Source organism: Piliocolobus tephrosceles, chromosome 16, assembly GCF_002776525.5.
Source record: "Piliocolobus tephrosceles isolate RC106 chromosome 16, ASM277652v3, whole genome shotgun sequence".
Classification (NCBI taxonomy): domain Eukaryota; kingdom Metazoa; phylum Chordata; class Mammalia; order Primates; family Cercopithecidae; genus Piliocolobus; species Piliocolobus tephrosceles.
The window spans coordinates 38769313-38790891 of NC_045449.1; the positions used below are offsets into that span (position 1 = coordinate 38769313).

The window sequence follows — 21579 nt, forward strand, 5'->3', positions numbered from 1 at the left end:
AGAAATCAATAATAATGTAATAAAATAAATAATAAATATATAATAAATAAATATTACCAGTTAGGCAAGAAACTGGAAAATGACACATACCTAAGGGAAAGCAAATCAATTTCAGAATCAAGCAGGCAAATATAGTTCCTACTAAAGAAAAAGAGATCATGAAATTTGATAAAATATTTGATTGGGGAAAGTTCAGGCTGCTATGGGAGCATTACAGAAGTACCAGAGGAAGTGATATTTCAGCTGATTTGGAAAAACATGTAGGAGCTGAGAGATGGAAGGGGTGAGGCAAATGTTACAGGTAGAGAATACAGCATGAAGGAAGCCCAGAGAAGAGGAATGCACCAGTATCTCTGGAGAAATGAAAATAGTTCATTGTTTGTAACATAAAATACATGTACCAGCTTGAGTTATGTACATATGCATAGTAGGGGCAGGTATGCAGGTAGCACAAGTCTTGTAACAAAGCTGGAGAGCTAGACAACAGTCCAGATCACAAAGGACCTCATAAACCACTAACAAAGTAACAGAATGAATGTAGTAACAAAGCAACTAACACAGTAACAGAATGAATGAAAATGAGAATCTTTGGTTCTGGTCAGAATCTTGGGTATTAGACTTATCCTTCTGCCATAAAGAACTGTAAAGCTGGAAAAGGAATAAAGGCAACTGTTTTTTGGCTCTGAACACAGTACAGGACTATGATCCCTGAGGGAAGAGAAACCAAGAAAATGAGCTTTGAATTCACCCAGTTGTTTCCTTGGAGACACTTTCCAAACAGCAACAAAAGGAGGTAAAGCCCAGAGAACCGCAGCCTGGGTGGAGGAAACAGAAATTACACTTCAAGCTACCGACAAGGCTGCAGTTTGTGGGGCAGGGTATGGAAGAGGAGGGAGCTGCTCAGGAAGGATGCTTCAGAAATCCATAAAGCAGTTTCCTTGAGTCATTGTCCAGATATCAAGCTGAATTTGTGCAGGGCAAAACTCTGCAAGCTCCAGTTGCAAATAACTCTTAGAAGGCTGGAAGATAAATGGAGATTCCAGACAGTGCCCAGTGCTGAGAGACATTGAAGTTCCAACCAGCCAGAGTTCACAGATGGTGCTGGACATCCCAGGCACTCAGTTGACCCTGCCAAGGCCACAGCTTAGGCGTAGAGCTCCTCTATCCCTAGAGAGAGGGCTACTCTAGAACTACCATAACAAGGCCCAAACAAACCTCGAAAGGATAAAATTGATCCTCCAGTAAGTAAACCGCCTAACAGAACAAAACTCAACAATTTTTAAAGGAATACAACAGAATCTTTACTGTAACAACTTAGCGTGTACCATAAGTAAATATTATCAGAAATCAATAATAATGTAATAAAATAAATAATAAATATGTAATAAATATTACTAGTTAGGCAAGAAACTGGAAAGTGACACATACCTAAGGGAAAACAGATCAATAGACACAGATCAAAAGACAGGAGAGAGATTGAGATTCCCACACGAGGAGTTTAAAACAGATGAGGAATCTCAGAAAATACATGGAGACTATGAAGAAGAATCCACATGGAGATTCCAGATCCCAAAACTGTGATGTCTTGCGGAAAAAAAAATTATTGGAGGGATTTAATAACAGATTGGATATTGCAGAAGCAAAGGTCAGTGAACTTGAAGCCAGGTCAGTAGAAACTATACAAACTGAAGCATGAGAGGAAAGAGTGATTTAAAAATGAACAAAAGGAGAAAGAAATTGGGGCAGTTTTTGGTTTTGAGTTTTCTGTTTTATGGGTTTTTTTTTTTTTTTAAGAAATAGTAGTTACAGCTTTTCCAAATTTGATGAAAAATATCAACCTAGAGATCCACAAAGCACAAGGAGGCCTGAGCAGGATAAACACAAAGAAAACGACAAAGAAAAGACCTTAAAATCGGCCAGAGAGAGAAAAAAGAGCAAGGAGAGAAGATGACCACTGACATTTTATCAGCATTCATGGGAGCAGGAATACAATGTAATGGCACATTTAAAATGCTGAAAGGAGCCAGGTGCGGTGGCTCAACGCATGTAATTCCAGCACATTGGAGGCTGAGGTGGGTGGATCACATGAAGTCAGGGGTTCAAGACCAGCCTGGTCAACATGGTGAAACCCCATCTCTACTAAAATACAGAACTTAGCTAGGCATGATGGCAGAGCTCCTGTAATCCCTGTAATCAAGAGGCTGAGGCTGAGGCAGGAAAATTGCCTGAACTCAAGAGGCAGAGGTTGTAGGAGGTTGTAGTGAGCTGAGGTCAGGCCACTGCACTCCAGCCTAGGCAACAGCACGAGACTCCATCTCAAAAATAAATAAAATAAAATAAATAAAGTGCTGAAAGGAAAATAAAAAACAAAAAAACCCTATCAACTTCAAGTTGAAGTTAGGTCAGTTTAGTAACATTAATGTCAAAAATTTAACCAGGGAGGCTGAGGTGGGCAGATTACTTGAGGTCAGGAGTTCGAGACCAGCCTGGCCAACATGGCAAAACCCCGTCTCTACTAAAAATACAAAAATTAGCTGGGCGTGGTGATGGGCACCTGTAATCCCAGCTACTCGGAAGGCTGAGGCAGGAGAATTACTAGAACACAGGAGGCGGAGGTTGCAGTGAGCCAAGATCGCACCATTGCACTCCAGCCTGGGCAATGGAGCAAGACGCTGTGTCTAAATAAATAAATAAAAACAGGATTGCTAGAAATAATGAATTTGTATGTAAATACATGGCTATTTTTCATTTCTTAATTTCTTCACAAGATAGCTTGGGGGTTTCTGACATGTAGAAGTAAAGTAGATGGCAACAATGGATGGGGTGGAGAAATAGAAGCACATTGTTTTAAGGGTCTTAACTTTGTGTAGGGGATATAATAATAAAGGTACATTGTGATGAGTTAAGGATGCACACTGTAATCCATAGAATAACCACCACTGGCTGGGCGCGGTGGCTCACGCCTATAATCCCAGCACTTTGGGAGGCTGAGGCGGGTGGATCACAAGGTCAGGAGTTTGAGACCAGCCTGACCAACATGATGAAACACCATCTCTACTAAAAATACAAAAATTAGCTGGGTGTGGTGGTACTGGTGGTACGCACCTGTAATCCCATCTACTTGGGAGGCTGAGGCAGGAGAATCCACTTGAACCTGGGAGGCAGAGGTTGCAGTGAGCTGAGATCATGCCACTGCACTCCAGCCTGGGCAACAGAATGAGACTCCATCTCACAAAAAGAGAATAACTACCACCACCAACAACAACAACAAAAGCAAAATAAATGTTATAGTTACGTAATCAAGAGGAAAGATAAAATGGAATCCCAAAGTTATTCAATTTAATCTAAAGCAGGTGGGGAAATTGGAAAATGGAAACAAAGGATAGATGAAACCAAATAGAAAACAGAGAGCAAGACGGGACGCTTCAATACAACCATATCAGTAATTAGGTACCTCTTGTATAGTAACAATTACATCACAGTGGACCGAACACTCCAATTAAAAGGCAGAGATTGTCAGACTGGATAAAAAAGTTTTCTGATCTGTATCATGGGGATAATAGTACCTAATTTTAGGGTCGTTGTGAAGATTAAATGAATAAATATATGAAGTGCTTCAAACAGTGCCTGGCACATAGTTACAATAATGATAATGAAAAAAAAATTCTGTTTTGATACAGAATTAACTATGTTCTAGGTCTTTGAAAGTTGAGGTATATGTGGTGTCTTAAGAATACCTGTTAACAGAATATATGTCAAAACTAACCTGTGTACTTGATTTGGTGTCTTGCTTGTTCTGGCAGAAAGGAAAAAAAGGATATTTTGGAACAGTGACCAGCCACGTGATTTTGTTCAGGCCACTTCACTGCTCTGGCCTTAGTCTCCTCACTTCTGCAATAAGGGGGTTGTGTTAGATGAATGACTCTTACCATTTGGGAATCCCTGTGCCCCTTTGGGAATCTGATGACAGCCTTACCCCTATCCTAGAAGAGGGCTCCTAATACACACACAAATAATTTTGTATAATGTGTATTCATTGCTGTATAACCTTGAGGAATTAATAGCGTGTGGTATTTTGTCTGTGTTACTTTTTAAATAAAAATAAATCTGGCTGAAGTCCTTCCTTACCAAGGTTAGGAAGAAATCTGATGTCAGTCCATTCGGATTGGCTCCTTACCTTTTTTTTTTTTTTTTTTTTTTTTTGAGATGGAGTCTCGCTCTGTGGCCCAGGCTGGAGTGCAGTGGTGTGATCTCAGCTCACTGCAAGCTCCGCCTCCCGGGTTTACGCCATTCTCCTGCCTCAGCCTCCCAAGTAGCTGGGACTACAGCTGCCCACCACCACGCCCGACTAATTTTTGTATTTTTAGTAGAGACGGGGTTTCACTGTGTTAGCCAGGATGGTCTTGATCTCCTGACCTCATGATCCGCCCGCCTCGGCCTCCTAAAGTGCTGGGATTACAGGCATGAGCCACCGTGCCCAGCCCCCCATCTTTTGATCCTACACAAAACATGGGGGCTTCTGTGAACTTTGAAAAAGGACTGATGCTCACAACTGGTCCTAGATCCTCACACCTAGTCCTTAGCTCATGACGGTCGATTGTTGCCTTGCTTTTAGCCGAGGCCCTTGGGGCCTATTCTAATTAGGTGCCTGAGTTAGAGCTTCCCTTTACTCTTGTGGGGCTCACAAGACTGCTGTCCAGTGCTCAGGCCTCTGGGACACCCACACACCTATCCCCTTCCAAGGCCCTGCCATGATCTGCCTTAGGTTTCCGCTCACTCTGAAGAACTTGTCTCCTTTCTATTCCTAGTCCTCAGAAATCCAGGGGACTGACTTGCTTCTTCAGCAGCTTCTAAGCATTGCCTGTATTCTCTCTCCTCATTCATACAAGCCATTTTAATCTTGTAGATGGGCCTCGATCTTTGAAAACCAAGAACGGCCTAAAATATTCTCCCTTCTGCCCTAAGACACACAAGAATATTAACTTATTGCTAAGATAAGCAATGGCCAGGCTCAAAGACAAAAAGGCCTGGAGACACCTAGAAGGCTAGGAAACATTTTGTACTAATTGATCTATGATCTCAGAGGTCACTTCTAGTTACTATTTTCTTGCGTCAGCCTTAAGGAATCTGTAAGCTCACATAAGCAGGGGAAGTCTCAAAGAAGCAATCAGTGTAGAACAGTGTTTGAGAAGGACAAAGGGAAGTGAATTCCCTGGCTGAGATGTAAATTATAAATAGAGTGGCTTGGGCCTGCCTTAGTAGGGAAGAAAGCATTTAAAGGGGAAGATGAGAACAGAGGATTGCACTTTATTAAAATGAACTTCTGTGTCTGACTGTGATTGCACTTTACTTAAATATGCTGTAAATGAGCAGAATGTTCTGCTTTTTCATTTGGGACTTGTAATGTGATTGCTTGCTCAACTCAAGATTGTCAGTCCAAAGGGCAATCCAGGTCGATGTATGAGAGACTTTTTTTATGTTTGGTTCATGTTTACAGATCAGGATTGTGTTCACACAGCTTCTTCATTGTCTAGAAAATCAAGAGCCTTAGAGGGAATTACAGTTATCTGTAGCTTGCCATTAAGAGTAGCATCAAACCCTTTTTATTTTTTATTTTTCTCTTTTGACAGAACAACACTGATGGACTTCAGGAACTTGCCTGTGGGGGCTTAATTTATTGCTTGGGAGTTGTGTTCTTTAAGAGTGATGGCATCATTCCATTTGCCCACGCCATCTGGCACCTGTTTGTGGCCACGGCAGCTGCAGTGCATTACTACGCCATTTGGAAATACCTTTACCGAAGTCCTACAGACTTTATGCGGCATTTATGACCAATCTGTACTAAGTCTCCAAACCAGTATTATTTCAATTATGGCACTTGGGAGTGGGGTGAGAGCTGAACATTGCACAGGGAAAGAAAAAAAAATAAGATAACTGCACTGACTTTCTTTATATATTTTGAATATAATTACTGTGAAAGTATAAAGGCTGTGTTCTGGAATTTTCCCCCTCACAGCAAATAAATAAGGTAGTGAATTAATTATTCATTCCATTCCACTATCATGAAGGACTCTGAATAGACTTGGCCAACTGATGTTTACAAACTAGAATTTTGTATTTTAATTTTACAGATTTTACTACATGATTTTTCTAAATTACTATGTCAGGTTGTAAAAGTCAGTGCAATAACAAAGCTTCCTTTTTAAGAAGAAAATTGTTTCTATCACTTTCCCATTCACTAGGTAAAGAATCATGGACAGAACTTACACTACTTTTTACCATGTTTCATCTTGGCATAACATGGTTCTTTTTTAAATAGAAACTTTAGTTTTTTGTAAATTTTTTAAAAAATATTTCATTGATACGCATCTCTGCAGGTCCTCATTCATGTTGTGAATTTTTGCAGCAAGCAGTCAACATTCCACAAACGAACAAACATTATACCTCTTCTGATAGTTTTATTAAGCATGGAGAAATTGCCAATTTTTAAAAACTGCAGTTTTCCAAACTTTTCTGCCAACCTCTTACTCCGAATTCAGTGCTGCTTTGGGACACATACTTGACCTAGCTTGGTTTACCAGTGATGGAAAAGTATTTTGATATCATTAACTTTTTCAAAAGATCCAACTTTTTCTCTATGCCTTTGCCACATTCTCTTCAGGGTCTCTTTCCACAGTGGATGAGTATTTTATCTGTATTATGACAGTATTGTTGGGATGGCCATCTGCTGGAAACTCCTGAAGAGCTTTATGTATTACAGTGAGCAGTTGTATTGCCTGTTTGGTGCCCAGTGGTTAAGTCATTGTCACTTAGCTTGATATTGTCAGTTTGATATTTATTTTAAATTGTGGAACTAGATGCACACATTCACATTTCTGCCTTTCCTTTGCATCTTCCAATATATTGTGTGTGTGTGTGGTTTTTTTTTCCTAGAAAAATATTTAAAGCATTGTTTGACAGGTAGAAACTCATGTATCTGGTAGTCCATGAGTTATATCCTGGCTCAGTGGAGTGATATTTATGTATTATTTTTACTTTTCTCTCAGTGTCTTATATTAAGATTAATATGTTGTTAATAGTTGCTTTGTCAGTTAATCTCTCTTGTTGGTGTTTTAATACATGAAATAGGCTTGCCTTTAGATCGGGTGCTGATATTACCTGTTTCCTAGTAATCGACTGAGCAAATGGTCAGCAGAATTCTTGGTTTGATGATAAGCTTATTAATTGAAATTTTTTGCTGATAGGGCTTTAACAGAGGTTTATTTTGTGTATGTTTAGAACTCTGATTTTGATGAATTATATGGGAATGAGAAACAGAAGAAGTGGTATTTGCTGGTGAGTTAAATAGGCAAGGTACCCAGTGATAACACCAACCAAACCACTCCTATCTGCATGATTCTGAACATCTGGTTGCCTGTTGTTTTACTGTGTATATTTTATTTTTAATATATTAACTTTGTGGATTCATCTAAGGTCTGCTCAAAAGTAACACTGTCAAAACCACTAATATGTATGTAAAAATTGTGCTGTATACTACAATAAAGTTGTTACTTGGATTTGTTCCACTGTCTCTAAATTAGATGACTGTGAAAATAATAATGCATATTTGAGAGTTTGAGCTCATCCGGCATTTGCAATTTGTATACTAGTTTAAAAAAAAAAAAAAAGTCCGAATGGAAAGAAAAACAAATATGCCCTGTCACTTAGCACTTTCTAGTCTACTTTTTTCTGGAGTGCGGTGGCGCAATCTCGGCTCGCTGCAAGCTCCGCCTCCCGGGTTCACGCCATTCTCCTGCCTCAGCCTTCCGAGTAGCTGGGACTACAGGTGCCCGCCGCCACGCCCGGCTAATTTCTTGTATTTTTTTAGTAGAGATGGTGTTTCACCATGTTAGCCAGGATGGTCTCCATCTCCTGACCTCGTGATCTGCCCGCCTTGGCCTCCCAAAGTGCTGGGATTACAGGCTCTAGTCTACTTTTTAATAATTGAAATGCCAGAGCCAGCTCAAACATTAATCAACAGACATTTTCAGTTTAAAATACACTAGTCAGGACCTAATGATTTCAAGTTTTTTAGATGATGTGTCTTTACCAAGATAAACCTTTTGGTTTAGCATATAGAATATTAAAATATTCTATAGGACTGAGGTTAGCAGTCTTTTATGTTACCAACCAGACAAATAACAGATTATAAACCTAACAACTCTCCGAGTGTTAGACGCCATTCTGCCTCTCCTGTAGTGCGGGAAACCAGGGCCAGTTTAACTGCTTCATCCTAAATCAGGGAGCTGGAACAGCAGCTAGCTCTATCTGATTCCGAAGGCTCCCATTCACTCTATACCACTGCATTTCTAGAGTCAGCAAAAACAAATAAAACAAACTTGAACTAAAAATTCATCAGGCATGGACAGAAAAGAAAACACTATGCACGTGGTTTAGAACCTCAATAATCCCTCAGATAACTCTCTGTCAAATCTAATTTTGAGGATCGAGTGTCTTGAAGTGTAATGATTCCCAAGAGTTCTGTCCTCTAGGTCAGTGGTGTGACCTCATCCATTTCTAGAGTGTCCCCACTCTTGTGCTGTCACCTCAGTATGTCCAGCCTTAAACTGTTTTCTAAGGACTAGACCTCTCTCTAACCAGCTGCCTAAATGCTCCCAGACATATTGAATTGACACAAGCCATCCCAAACTGATTTCATTATCTTTCCTCATCCTACCACCACCAAACCTATTTTCTGAAATTTCCTAACTTAGTTAATGGCATGGCCACAGCCATCTGTTCATTCATGCATCCTTGATTTCTTGCACTCCCCAGATCCAACAGGTCAGCAGAACTATCACCCTTGCCTTTCTCACAACTCCCTGATCTGGTTCCTCACCTCTCTTCGCACTGCAAGGTCCTAAAAAGACCTACTTAGCAGTCATCAGACTACAGCAGCCACCTCCTCATTTGTATCCCTGCCACTGCTTACACCCCTCAAATGAGCTCATCCTCCACACTGTACCGGCATTATCTTCCCAAAATAAAATCTGAGCATGTGTCTCGATGCTCCAAAACTTCCACTGACTATTATCCTATAAGATTCACGCCAGATGCTTTAGCATGGACTCTTCACATGCTGACTCCGCCTGATTGGCCCTCTCCCCAGCTGAACCCCACTTGACATCAGCCCTGCTAGTGATTTTCACAGCCTCCCCCACAACACACATGCCCTCATGGTGCTTTTGCAGCTGTGTTTTTGTACCTGCTGTTCCTTGGCCTGGAATGCCCTTACTCCAGGCCCTTTCCTACCTGGCAAATAGTTGCTTATTCCAAGCCTTCATCAGGTGCCACCCACCTCCCTTGTGCCACTGACCTAGTCCCACCGGCGTGATTAGTGGTGCCCTCCTTTGACCCCACAGCACAGATACTCCTTCATGGCCCCTGTCATGGAGCGTTGTGATTGTATTTACTGTCTTTACCTCTGGTCTTGGGACTGAACTCTTTCAGGCAGGGACATAGTCTCATCCACTTCTGTTCCTAGCTTCTAGCATAGAACTGGCTTATGACAAGAGTGAAGAAGTTTTATTGAATGAAAGGGGCTGGGTGGGGGGAAAGGTGGAGAATGGTATGGAAGGGAAAGACTGAGAATAAAGCATTTTTTAGGATAGACTTTGGTTTTAGCGAGTTTATCGTGTCCATCACAAGCACTCTTACCAACTGGAAACTGACTTTTAGCTTCTTTGGCCGTAGTGGTTTTTTTGACCACAAGGGTCAGCTAGAACATTCATAGCAACCACAGGAAAGTTGATGAGAAAATAGACTGTAAATATTAGAAAGTATGTCCTAAAGAAGAAAATGTCCAGCATTTTTATTTATGCTTTCATAGGAATAACTATCAACAATTTACAAAATTATTTGGGGAAAAAAAGCATTTGCCTAACTTATTTCCCTCTGGTTCTCTTTTCTGAATATAGCAATAAAATAAGTCAAAACAATTGTGCAATAATTGGGTCTTTGAGTGCAGATTATACTCAAGAAGCAACAATTTAAATTTTTAAAAATATTTTGAATATTTTTACTTTAAAAATCATACAGCTATATAAAACCCTTTGGAAAATAGAGAAAGCTAAAAATTATCTAGCATTCATTTATCATAACATATTTTAATATACTTCCAATCTTTTATTTCCCTATTTTTATTATACAGCTGTAAATATGCCACATATGTAATTTTATATACTTTTTCCCACTTATTATAAGCATTTACAAATACTATTATATCGGCCGGGTGCAGTGTCTCATGCCTGTAATCCCAGCACTTTGGGAGGCCAAGGCGGTTGGATCATGAGGTCAGGAGTTCAAGACCAGCCTGATCAACATGGTGAAACCCCGTCTCTACTAAAAATACAAAAAAAAAAAAATTAGCTGGGCTTGGTGGCACACACCTGTAATCCCAGCTACTCAGGAGGCTGAAGCAGGAGAATTACTTGAACCTGGGAGGTGGAGGTTGCAGTGAGCTGAGATCACGCCATTGCACTCCAGCCTGGGCGACAGAGCAATACTCCATCTCAAACAAACAAACAAAAAAAACCAAAAAACTGTTATTACTATTATATCATTTCATAGCAAGAATTTTCAATGATTTCATCATCTTTCAGAACTGGATATGTAGCCTGTTTTGCTTAATCATTTGCCTAATTTTGGATTTTTAGATTGCTTTAGTTTTTTATTATAAACAATGCTGCAGTGAACATACAGCTTCGTCCACATTTATGACTGGGTTTTAAAGGTAATAATAAACAATTGAGTGTTTCGTATGTATCGGGTACTGCACTAGTTTACATGGATTATCTCATTTTATGTTTACAAAAACCTTATAGGTAAATCATTTTCTTCTTCCCATTTTACAGATGGGGAAATAAATACAGATGAATGAGTTTCCTTGCCCAAGGTAAGTGGCAGAACCCAAGTGAACCCAGGAACCCGAGAGTCTGTTTCCATTTTCAAGAGAGCCATTCCTGGGGCAAAGGTTTACTAATGGGTTTACCCAAAGGAAGACCTTTTAAAAATAGAGCTCATTTCCAAATCTCTACATTTATACTTGGCATCTTCAGTTTATGTCTACTATTCTCATGTGCCAATGAGATGGAGAGTGGAACAGGAAAATCTCCAAAGGAAACTGACCTTGAAGAAGCTGGTTCACCTCCCTCCTTGTGCAGCAAAATAAAAGTTTCTCAAGGGGCCCCGAGGAATGTTTTTAGTTTAACAAGGTTAGAATTACTGCATTCATGTCTCTCTACTGCTTTTGCTATTTTAAATAGACAGTGCCAATATGTTCTTACATTCTGTGCCATTCCCACCTACATCCCTGCAATGGATTGGTGGTGTTATTTTTCCAAGAAACAGTGCCACTGTGCACTCTCGCCACTCTGCAAGGGGAGTTAAGCTATTCTCATCAGGGGCCTGTTCAACACAACAGAACGCTTTCTCATTCTGCCACACAGCTCATTATCACTCAGACTTTCACTGCAGTCAGACTTGTGAAGTCAAAATAGACTGGCAAGGCTTAAGGGGGGCTTGGGAAAGTAGGCTTTGGAGCCCTGCCCTATCTCCTGGGAGAGGTCACAGGTCCTTTGCTGTTCTGTGCCAGGCCACACTTAACACACCCCATCTACTGTGTCAGTCACTGAAAAGGTCAGGAAAACTTTTTGATCACTAGAATTTGGTTCTCTTAAAGTCACACTAGTGTTGTTTGAATCCCATCTATGAGCTGTGTGTTGAGTCAGGGTGGAAGCAGACAGCCTGTGACAAATTGGCTGGGTGAGCTTCGGCAAGTTTGGTATTACCTTTGAGCTTCAGTTCCTGTCTGCCAAAGGGGTATATCATTTCTCTTGCAGTGTGGTCATAAGGATTAAATAATATGGGTTGAAAGTGTCAAGTTTACACAGTCTGACATATGATTGACACTGGGTCAATAATCCTAGTGCTTCTTTCCCATATGGCCAAGCTTTTAAAATTATGGTTACAGCCCACCTGGGGATATTTTTCATGCACAAACAACCTGAAGAGCAGTTCAGTACCACTCTGAAAATTGTTCTGTGCATTTTCTAGCTCTTATAAATGGTTCTGGATCAAATGATGGCTGAGGCTAAACTGAGGCATGTGGTTGACCCAGGCTTTCTAATAATTTTGTGTCATTTTAAACAATGCTCTTTAAATATTCAACATTTTTTTAGACGGAATCTTGCCGTGTATCCCAGGCTGGAGTGCAGTGGCACAATCTCGGCTCACTACCACCTCCACCTCCCAGGTTCAAGCGATTCTCTTGCCTCAGTCTCCTGAGTAGCTGGGACTACAGCTGTGCGCTACCATGCCTGGCTAATTTTTGTATTTTTAGTAGAAATAGGGTTTCACTATGTTGTCCAGGCTGGTCTCGAGCTCCTGACCTCGAGTGATCTGCCAGCCTCTGGCTGCCAAAGTGCTGGGACTGCAGGCGTGAGCCACCATGCCCGGTCAAATATTCAACATTTCTTTAGACAAGAACATGAGTATTCACAGAGAAAGGGTAGAAAAGGAGGAGGCTGAGGCAGTTCTTTATGTACAGATAGGAGCTGCATACTTTGCTTAGCAAAACAAAAGGCCTTCAATACAATAGACCCACACTCTGTCAAACTGGACAGCAATTTGGTCACCATCTGTTGTTACCTGAGCTTGCCTCCTGGGGGACTCAGACCAATGGACTCTTAGTGGCTTATTAAATAATTCCTTCCAACTACAGTCATATAATGCCTTCTCCAACTTGTTTCTTTCCCAGTGATGTTGTAGGGTCCTTTATTCACACATTCATTCAGCAAATGTTTATTGGGTATCGTCTCTGTGCCAGGGACCAGTCTAGGGACTGAGGATGTTATAATAGGAAAAAAAACCCCCGCAGGAACAAAAAGGCCAAATTCCTGCCTGTTGCTCAGACTAGATGATTCTCTGCCCCCCAGCTTCCTTAATCTGGATTTGACGTTTTGGGGAGCTTTTGTCAATCTGTTTGTTGGCATCACACAGATAGATGACTGTGGCCAGTGAATGGGACAGTGTGGACGGCCAAGTAGAAAGTGATGCTGATTTACCTGTCTTTTCAACAGGGGTGCCGTACTTTGTGTTATTATTTGTGCATCTGCTAGGGTGAGGTCGATTGCCTGTTTGAAAGATGGCTCTTACTTTTAAGAGCATCAAAGCAGCTCATTATTTAAAGAAACTTGTGGTGAACTCTGCCCTCAAATGAATAACCTTCATGTGTGAATGAATCACCCTTTCCTTTAGCTGAACATTTAAGTGTGCCAGGTTCATTTGAAGCAGGGTTTACCTATCCTCCCAGGCAAAAGATGATGAATGGGTAACACCTGTGTGGGCTGAGATTTTTTTTTTTTTTTTCCTTCCTTGTTTACTGTGTCTGGGATGCCTGAGGTCCATCCATCATGCCCCGAGTCCTGCCATGTGTCATACTTGTATTAGAGGCTGGGGAGACAGTGTCCAATAAGGTAAGTCTCTGCCCTCAGGGGAGAAGGATGTGGAAACAAATGAACAATTATAATGCAACATAATCTCCACCTGTGTATTGGATGCTATTATTGGAGGAGGAAGTGATCAACCCTGTCTAGGGGAGTCAGAAATCCTCTGTACGGAAGCAGTAGTATGGCTGACCCTCAAAGGGTGAATGAGGAATTGCCAGGGAGTCAAGTGAGGGGGCGGCGGGTAGAGACAGGGTCAAAGAAAGTCATATTCCAGGAAGAGGAAAGAGCAGGCTTCAGGAAAGCATGAGGTGTGTGGAAGGGGACATAATAATAATGGCTAATATTGACTGAGTCCCTAGTAAGGGCCCAGCTCATTCTTTATTATTTGACATACATACTGACTCATCTATTATTTTGAGGAGTGAGGAAGACAATCATGTATACATATGAACTCTTCTGCAGCAAACTAAATCTTAGATGATGCATTATTCAGTTCTTGCACTGCTATAAAGAAATACCTAAGACTGGGTAATTTATAAAGAAAAGAGGTTTAATTGGCTCACCATTCTGCAGGCTGTACAGGAAGCCTCAGAGCTTCTGCTTCTGGGGAGCCCTCAGGAAACTTACAGTCATGGCGGAAGGTTAAGGGGGAGCCAGCACTTCACATGGCTGGAGCAGGAGGAAGAGGCAGGGGCAGGTACTACACATTTTTAAACAACCAGGTCTCACAATAACTCACTCATTTTCACAAGAACAGCACTGAGGGGATGGTGCTAACCCATTCATGAGAACTCTGTCCCCATGGTCCAATCACCTTCCACCAGGCCCCACCTCCAACACTGAGGACTACAATTCCATGTGAGATTTGGTGGGCACACAGATCCAAACCATATCAGATGGATTTCTTTGTCTTAATGTTTGGACCTTCTTTTCCTTTTTTTGACCCCTTGCAAACATAGACTTCTTTTGGAAGGCAAATATTTTGTCATTCAACTGAGCTAATTTCTGTGACGCTATATTAAGTGGAAACAAAGCATGATGGCATGATGAAGTATATTATGAACTGGTTGGACTACTGGGGATTTCTTTACTACAGGGGATTTCTTTGCCTTTTTTTTTTTTCCTTTTTTGAGATGGAGTCTCGCTCTGTCACCCAGGCTAGAGTGCAGTGGTGCAGTCTCTGCTCACTGCAACCTCTACCTCCGTGATTCAAGCGATTCTCCTGCCGCAGCCTCCTGAGTAGCTGGGAATACAGGTGCCTGCCACTGGTCCTGGCTAATTTTTGTATTTTTAGTAGAGACGGAGTTTCACCATCTTGGCCAGGCTGGTCTCAAACTCCTGACCTCATGATCCACCCGCCTCGGCCTCCTAGAGTGCTGGGATTACAGGCGTGAGCCACTGCACCTGGCCTATTATTGGGGATTCTTATCCTTTGGTATTGACATAGATCATCTGGATCCGAGGGTATTCATAGAGACCCTCATCCAGGTGTCCAATTCATTTAAGGAGTGAGCCCCTCGTAGGTGCCGGATGCTGCTTCTGGTGTTGAGGATAGAGCTGTGAACAGAACAGACGCAAGTTCCTCCTTCGTAGAACAGACATTCTAGTTGTGGGGAAAATAGCCAATAAGCAAATATATAAAGAAAATATGTAGTGTATAAATGGTGATGATGTGCTAGGGTGAAAAATCAATTAGGGAAGAGGTGGAAAATGCTGAGGGTGGGTGGACATGTGCTCATAAATGTGGCAGCTAGGGACAGATTCATTGAGAAGGGGATATTTGGGTACAGACCTGAAAGGTCAAGGGCCCTGGCCCCCAGACACCTGCTAAGAAAGGCATCCAGGCCTAGCAGGTGCAAAAGCCTGAGGTGGGCATAGCCTGGTGCAGAAAGAGGCCTGTGATGTAGAGTCTTGAGCGAGGGGAGAGCAGGGTCGGCAATGAGGTCAGGGGTGTGACAAAGACTCTCTCTTTTGACCAGACTTGACTCAGGCTTCTCTGAGCCCTCTTTCTGAGTAATACCTGATCTTGGACACTGTCTTCCTATTTGGTCCAGTTTTAGCAAGAATCTTATTGGGTCATTTTGGTGAAAATTCCCCACTCTTGATATCTGATCAACCTCCTTATTATTACCCTAGACTGCCTTCAGCAAGAATCCTTCAAGTCGTGACATTGCTTCTTAGTAATTTTCTATCTACTGACCCCTACCCTGCTCCTTTTCTATAAATCTCCACTTGTCCTTGTTTCTTTTGGAATTGATCCTGATCTCTCTCTCCTACTACAAAATCCCATTCTAGTAGTCCCCCTGAATAAAATCTGCCTTAGCATCTTTGACAAGTGTCATGAATTATTTTTTTTCTTTAGCAGGGGTACCGAATGTTGGGATACACAGGGTCCTTCCTGTAAGCCATGATACACAGGGTCCTGTAAGCCACAAGTGCAGGGTGATTATTAGTGGAAGAATCATTCATGCTTGGGTATTAGAACATCCCAGCATCTGGATTCATAGCGCTGAGTTAAAACCTAGCTCCTAAAGCCAAATGAACATGGGCAAGCCCCAGAGCCTCTGTTTATCTTTAAAATATAGATTATACTAATAAAACCATCAGCCTCACAGGGTAGAAAAACACTGTGAACATGAGTTTAAGCTTGACACTGTCAACCCAAATGAGAGAATGAGGCAGGAGTCTCAATCACCCAAGGTTTATTGAGCCAGAGCCTGAGGGAACGCCTGGGAAAAGTAATACAAGTCATAGAAGCCCCTGTGGCCTGTGCTCTCCAAAGAGATTTTCAGGAGGCTCAGCATTTATATGTTTCTTTAAAGGGGAAAAGCATGCAGGAAGTGGGGACTAGGCGGTGAGGCAAATGGTTACATTCTTGTGAGGCTGTACTTAGTTCCCAGTAAATCTACATTTTACACAAGATTCAGTGAACATTTAAAGAAGAGGGAGTAAAAAGGAAGAGTCAATTATGTAGACATGGCAGGGTGGAGGAAGGAATGATTGACCTCGTCTAATCCTTGTTCTGTACCTGGGAAGATAAGCTCGATCTTTGTCCATGTGAGATTTAACAGACCTTAGTTTTAGTTAAATGCAGGTTACAGACCTAAAGTTACAATTGACATGTACTTGTCTTATAGGAGGATATGCGTCTTGAAAGGTTAAGGGGTCATTCTTTGTGAGGGCAGTCATCTGGAGGGGTGCAGGAGGCCTTTTGCCTTTGTGGGGGTCTGGTTAATGTATAATGCTCTGACAAAAAGTTGGGAAGTGATCGCTGTCTGTTTGGGAAAAGGATGGAAACGTTACCTGACTCCGGCTTAACTCTCCCTTTGGCATAATGAGCTTGGGAATCCTGGGACTTTTATTTTGCTTTACATCACCAACTTTCAGGATAAAAAAAGTGAACCAGGTATTCCCAAGCAGCCTTGAAGTCATCCTGGTTGACCTCCCTCCCCAACATCACCCACCCACCTTGTGCTCCCCTCCCCCTAGCTGTCCTTTGCCTCTTTGAAAGAAAGCATCTTTGTGCAGTGTCTTATCTCTCTTCTACCCATTGATTTAACTATGTTCCTGTGAATGTGTTTGTGGTAGAAATAGCATCCTACATCTGGCCCAAGTCTATCTTTATTTTCACTTATTGGCATTAGGAGCTGGAGCCAGTGAGAGATAAAAGGCTCTTCACAGATCTGTTTTGGGGAGTGTGACCTGGCGATCAGTGGAGAGGAAAGAGACAAGCAGTTGACTTGGCCATGCTGAGCCTTGATTTCCTCATCTTGAAAGGGAGGATTATGCTGTCAGCCTCGAAGGGCTGCAGTGAGATGATTTACATAAAGTATCTAGCACAGGACCTGACCATCAATATGTGCTGAATTCCATTCCCAGCTATGCATCTTCATCAGAGGTGCTCTGATGAAATGTAGAATAGCCCTTGGTTATGAAGGGAAAGGGGTACAGGTAGATTGCTCTCATATTTGTCTCGTTTCATTTCATATTAGGGAAAAATGGCCCTCCTTCTATCTAAGGTTCTTCTTCAAGCCCATCAGCTATCTAGGCCTTATTCTACCAACCCTCTCTTCTTTTCCCCATTTCTGGCCTTCATCATACTTATCCTCCCTAAGGAACTTGACAGCATTGTGCACTTTCCCTTCTTAAATCTCCCCCAGGCCTGGCTTCCCTGACATTACTGCCTGGTGTCTCTCATGCATTTCTGGTCTCTCTCTTAGTCTTCTTACCTTATTCCTCCTGCTCTGTTTACCTTTAAACCTTGGTGTATCCAGGGGCCCTTGGCTCTCCACCCACTTTCTCACTTACGTCTATGGTAAGAGTCTCTAGCACTAAACTCTCTCCCAATTTCCAAATCATTTAAAAAATATTTATGTATTTATTTTTCAGAGATGAGGTCTCACTCTACTGCCCAGGCTGGAGTGTAGTGGCATGATCATAACTCACTGCAGCCTCAAACTCCTGGGCTCAAGTGATGCTCCCATCTCAGCCTCCCAAGTAGCTGGGATTACAGGGTTGAACCACTGTGCCCAGCTATGACTTGTAAAGCCTTAAACCCTTGTCCACTGGCAATCTTCCCACAGATGCCCAACTACACCCACCTTACAGTCAGTAGTTTCAGAGCTAAACATATCATCTTTTCTCCCAATCCTGAATCTCTTCTTATATTTTCTATATAAGCCAGCAGTATAACTACCTCCACAATCAGTTAAGCCCCAAATCTGGGAGTAATTCTAGACTCCCTTCTTCACATCTATCCTCCACACTCCATGGTTGCCAAGTCCTTCATTCTTCTGCCCAGATCTCTCTCTCTAGCCCTCTCACCTCCACAGGCACTGCCTTAGTAAAGGTCCTTATCCATTCTCAGGTGCTTTACTGTGGTGGCTCCCAGCAGGTCTCTCTGCCACCCACCCTGCACCTTCAATCTCACATGCCTCTAATCTATTCACATTTCTACCATGCACTTTTTAAAATGAGACTCCGTCTGGAGGAAAATCTCTGAACTAGTTCCCCTTCTCCTTCACGATAGACCCAGTCCTGAATCTGGCACCACTTTACCTGTCTAGCCTCATCTCTTGCTCTTCCGCAGCTGATCAAACTGCTTGCTCAAATCCTTGAATATGCCACTGCTTTATCATGCCTCCACACCTGCTGCACCCTCTTCATAGAACACCTTCCCTTAGTCTATTCACATTGAAAATTTTTCCCCATTAGCCGGACATGGTGGCACACACCTGTAATCCCAGCTACTCGGGAGACTGAGGTGAGAATCAGTTGAACCCCCAGGAGGCAGAGGTTGCAGTGATTCAAGATTGCGCCACTGGACTCCAGCCTTGGGGACAGAGTGAGACTCTGTCACAAAAAAAAAAAAAGAAAGAAAAGAAAAAAGAAAGAAAGAGAAAGAAAGGAAGGAAGGAAGGGAGGGAGGGAGGGAGGAACAGGAAGGGAAGGGAAGGGAAAAGAGAAAAGAAAAGAAAGGAAAAGAAAAGAAAAGAAAAGAAAGAAAAATTTTCCCTATTCTTCAAGTCCAAGTGTCACCTGCTCCTAAAAGTCTTTTCTGATCTGCCTGGGCTTGGAGAGGGCTCCTCCTTCACATTCCCCTAGGGCATTCCATTATGGTAGTCATTAATGACACCGTAGTTTATTCATCTGTTTCTCACAATGGATCCCAATGTCAAGGAAATTTTCTAATTTTTGTAGTCCTGATCCTTAAGAAATTCTTGACATGCAGGAGTCACTTGGAACTTGCCTATTGAATGAATGAATGAATGATTTTGAATGCAGACTTGATGGTCAGTGTAATCAAAAGGATCATTTGTTGAGAGAATATCAGTGGTGTCAAGAAGACAAGAAGACCTGGAAGACCAAGCTGTCAGATGCACTGCCAGCATGGGTACTGAAGTCTTCAAAAGTGATGGCAAAGAGAAGAAAACCTTGAGCCAGGATTAACCCCAATCTTCCTCCCACCACCCAACATCTATCTGGGCCACTGCTTCCTTCCCTCTTGCAAAGCTCAGCCTGAACAAAACGAAATAAAATTATGAAGGTAAAACTTTTAAAAGTATGATTGCAATGCTGAATTTAAATGACTCACACTCTTTGAGATTATCTGCTCTTTGAGATTATGCTCTGCCCTTAGCAAGGATAGTCAAGGACTGACTATTTCTCTTTCTCAGATTCTCTTTCCTGATGTATCAGAGCAACTTCTTAACGTTCTATGAGATGAAAACTGTCAAACCAATCAAATCAACCAGGAGATATCCTGGAGGACCAGAAAGAGCACAGGATTCGGAGCTGAGGTCCCTTCCCAGCCCACGTAGATCATGAAGGCCCTGTCAGCTTTAATGACAGGGCAGCAGAAGGCCCTGTCTGTAGTAATTCACAGACTAGGTGGTTCTGAGAAATGTTCTAACGGTAATGTCTCCCAACCTAAGACATCTCTCTATGGAAAATGTCCAAGTGCCTTTGTGGCTATTACCTACCTTCTTTTCCTTTTTCTTGAGGCCATTTCGTGGCACATGTTCTAAATCCGATGTTGCAGTTGGAGACACTGAACCATCCAGGAGGTAAATAACAACCTGGGATCACACAGCGAACTGGAGATCAAGCCAGGACCTGCACCCAAGCAGAAATAACTTATGAAAGGCTATTTTACCAAGTCTTCTATGAAGCATCATCTGTTCTTTATTTAAGTCTGGGGGAAAATTAAATTTGGGAAAAAAGAATAGAAGCATAATTAAAGGATCTGGCAAGAGAATATAAAACCCAGAGGGAACAAATCATTCCTTTGTGTCTTTTTTTTTTTTTTTTTTTTTAGCTGCTTGAGCACACATATGATTTTCCTTGTTCCTTATTCCCAAATGTTCCTCCTTCTTTTTTAAAGTTAAATCTTAAAGGCTGAAGCCTAAAGCCTTCAGCACCTGACTCCCTTGGGGCCTCACCTCCCCTGGATTTACTCTTCCAAGGGCTGACCAAGCAACTCAACTCTATTCTTTAAAATTTCTTAAAAGTTTTATTGTGGAAAATTTTATATGTGTACAAAAGCACACAGCAACTCAACCCTAAACAGAAAAAAATAAATACAAAACAAAAAACCTAGCCCTAAGCAGTTTTCGAGGTTATTTTCATCTCAGGACATCATTAGCCTATTTTCCAATGGTGTAAGATGAACTCAGGATTCGAAGAAGAATGAATATCTGGATCCAGCTTTCCCTTGTCTTAACTGTGTGGTGTTTGGAAAATTGCTCTGAGGCTTGTTTTTTTTCACTTTCAGAATCAGAATAATCAAACCAGCCCCACAGAATGGCTGTGACAATGAAATGAGATAATGTCTGGGAACATGTCCTGTAAGTTATAAAATACTCTTAAAATGTGAAGAACTATTATTCGTATTTCACAGGGCCCTTGGAGCATCACCATGCAAAAGTGTGGGTAACGTGTTCAGGAATGTGGACAGAAGGTGCATGTGCCAGGAGCCCGTGTGCCCACCCTGCTGAGACTCCGTCCTGAACCCTTCACCTCACACCATCGTATTTTTCACCCACTTTATTACTGACCTTGCTGTCATTACCCCCTTTCCTCCTTCCTTCAAGAGTGATACTTTTTATCAATTTTGTCTCCCCCAGTTTACTCCAGCTCCTCTGGTCACCTGTCCTGTTTTTCCACCCAGACTATGCCAACTTAGGCTGTCTTCGTTTAGAAAGATCCCCTTCAAGGGGCACCTGTGATCTTTTTTTTAGGCAGAGTCTCACTCTGTTGCCCAGGCTGGAGGGCAGTGGAGTGATCACAGCTCACTGCAGCCACAACTTCCAGGGCTCAAGAAATCCTCCTGCCTTAGCCTCCTGAGTAGCTGAGACTACGATCATTCACCACTACACCTGGCTCATTTTCTTCCTTCCTTCCTTCCTTCCTTCCTTCCTTCCTTCCTTCCTTCCTTCCTTCCTTCCTTTCTTTCTTTCTTTCTTTCTTTCTTTCTTTCTTTCTTTCTTTCTTTCTTTCTTTCTTTCTTTCTTCCTTTCTTTCTTCCTTTCTTCCTTTCTTTCTTCCTTTCTTTCTTTCTTTCTTCCTTTCTTTCTTTCTTTCTTCCTTCCTT

General features: G+C 42.0%; 1 protein-coding gene across 4 annotated transcripts in view; it reads left to right on the forward strand.

Moving 5' to 3' along the window:
• MMD (monocyte to macrophage differentiation associated) overlaps window positions 1–21325 on the forward strand; it is a 43858-nt gene extending 22533 nt beyond the window's left edge. Inside the window, exons 7-9 of one of the 4 annotated variants that reach the window (XR_002730049.2) lie at window positions 10893–10933; window positions 11097–11252; window positions 20761–21325. Coding sequence is in view for 3 of the 4 variants with exons in the window: in XM_023204551.1 (XP_023060319.1) it covers window positions 5631–5831 (201 nt within the window). In the remaining variant the exon portion in view is untranslated. Of the gene's footprint in view, window positions 1–5630; window positions 7566–10892; window positions 10934–11096; window positions 12295–20760 lie in introns of those variants that run through there. The other 3 variants (XM_023204552.1, XM_023204551.1, XM_023204550.1) reach the window with 3 other exon arrangements.
• Window positions 21326–21579: the final 254 nt, after the last annotated feature.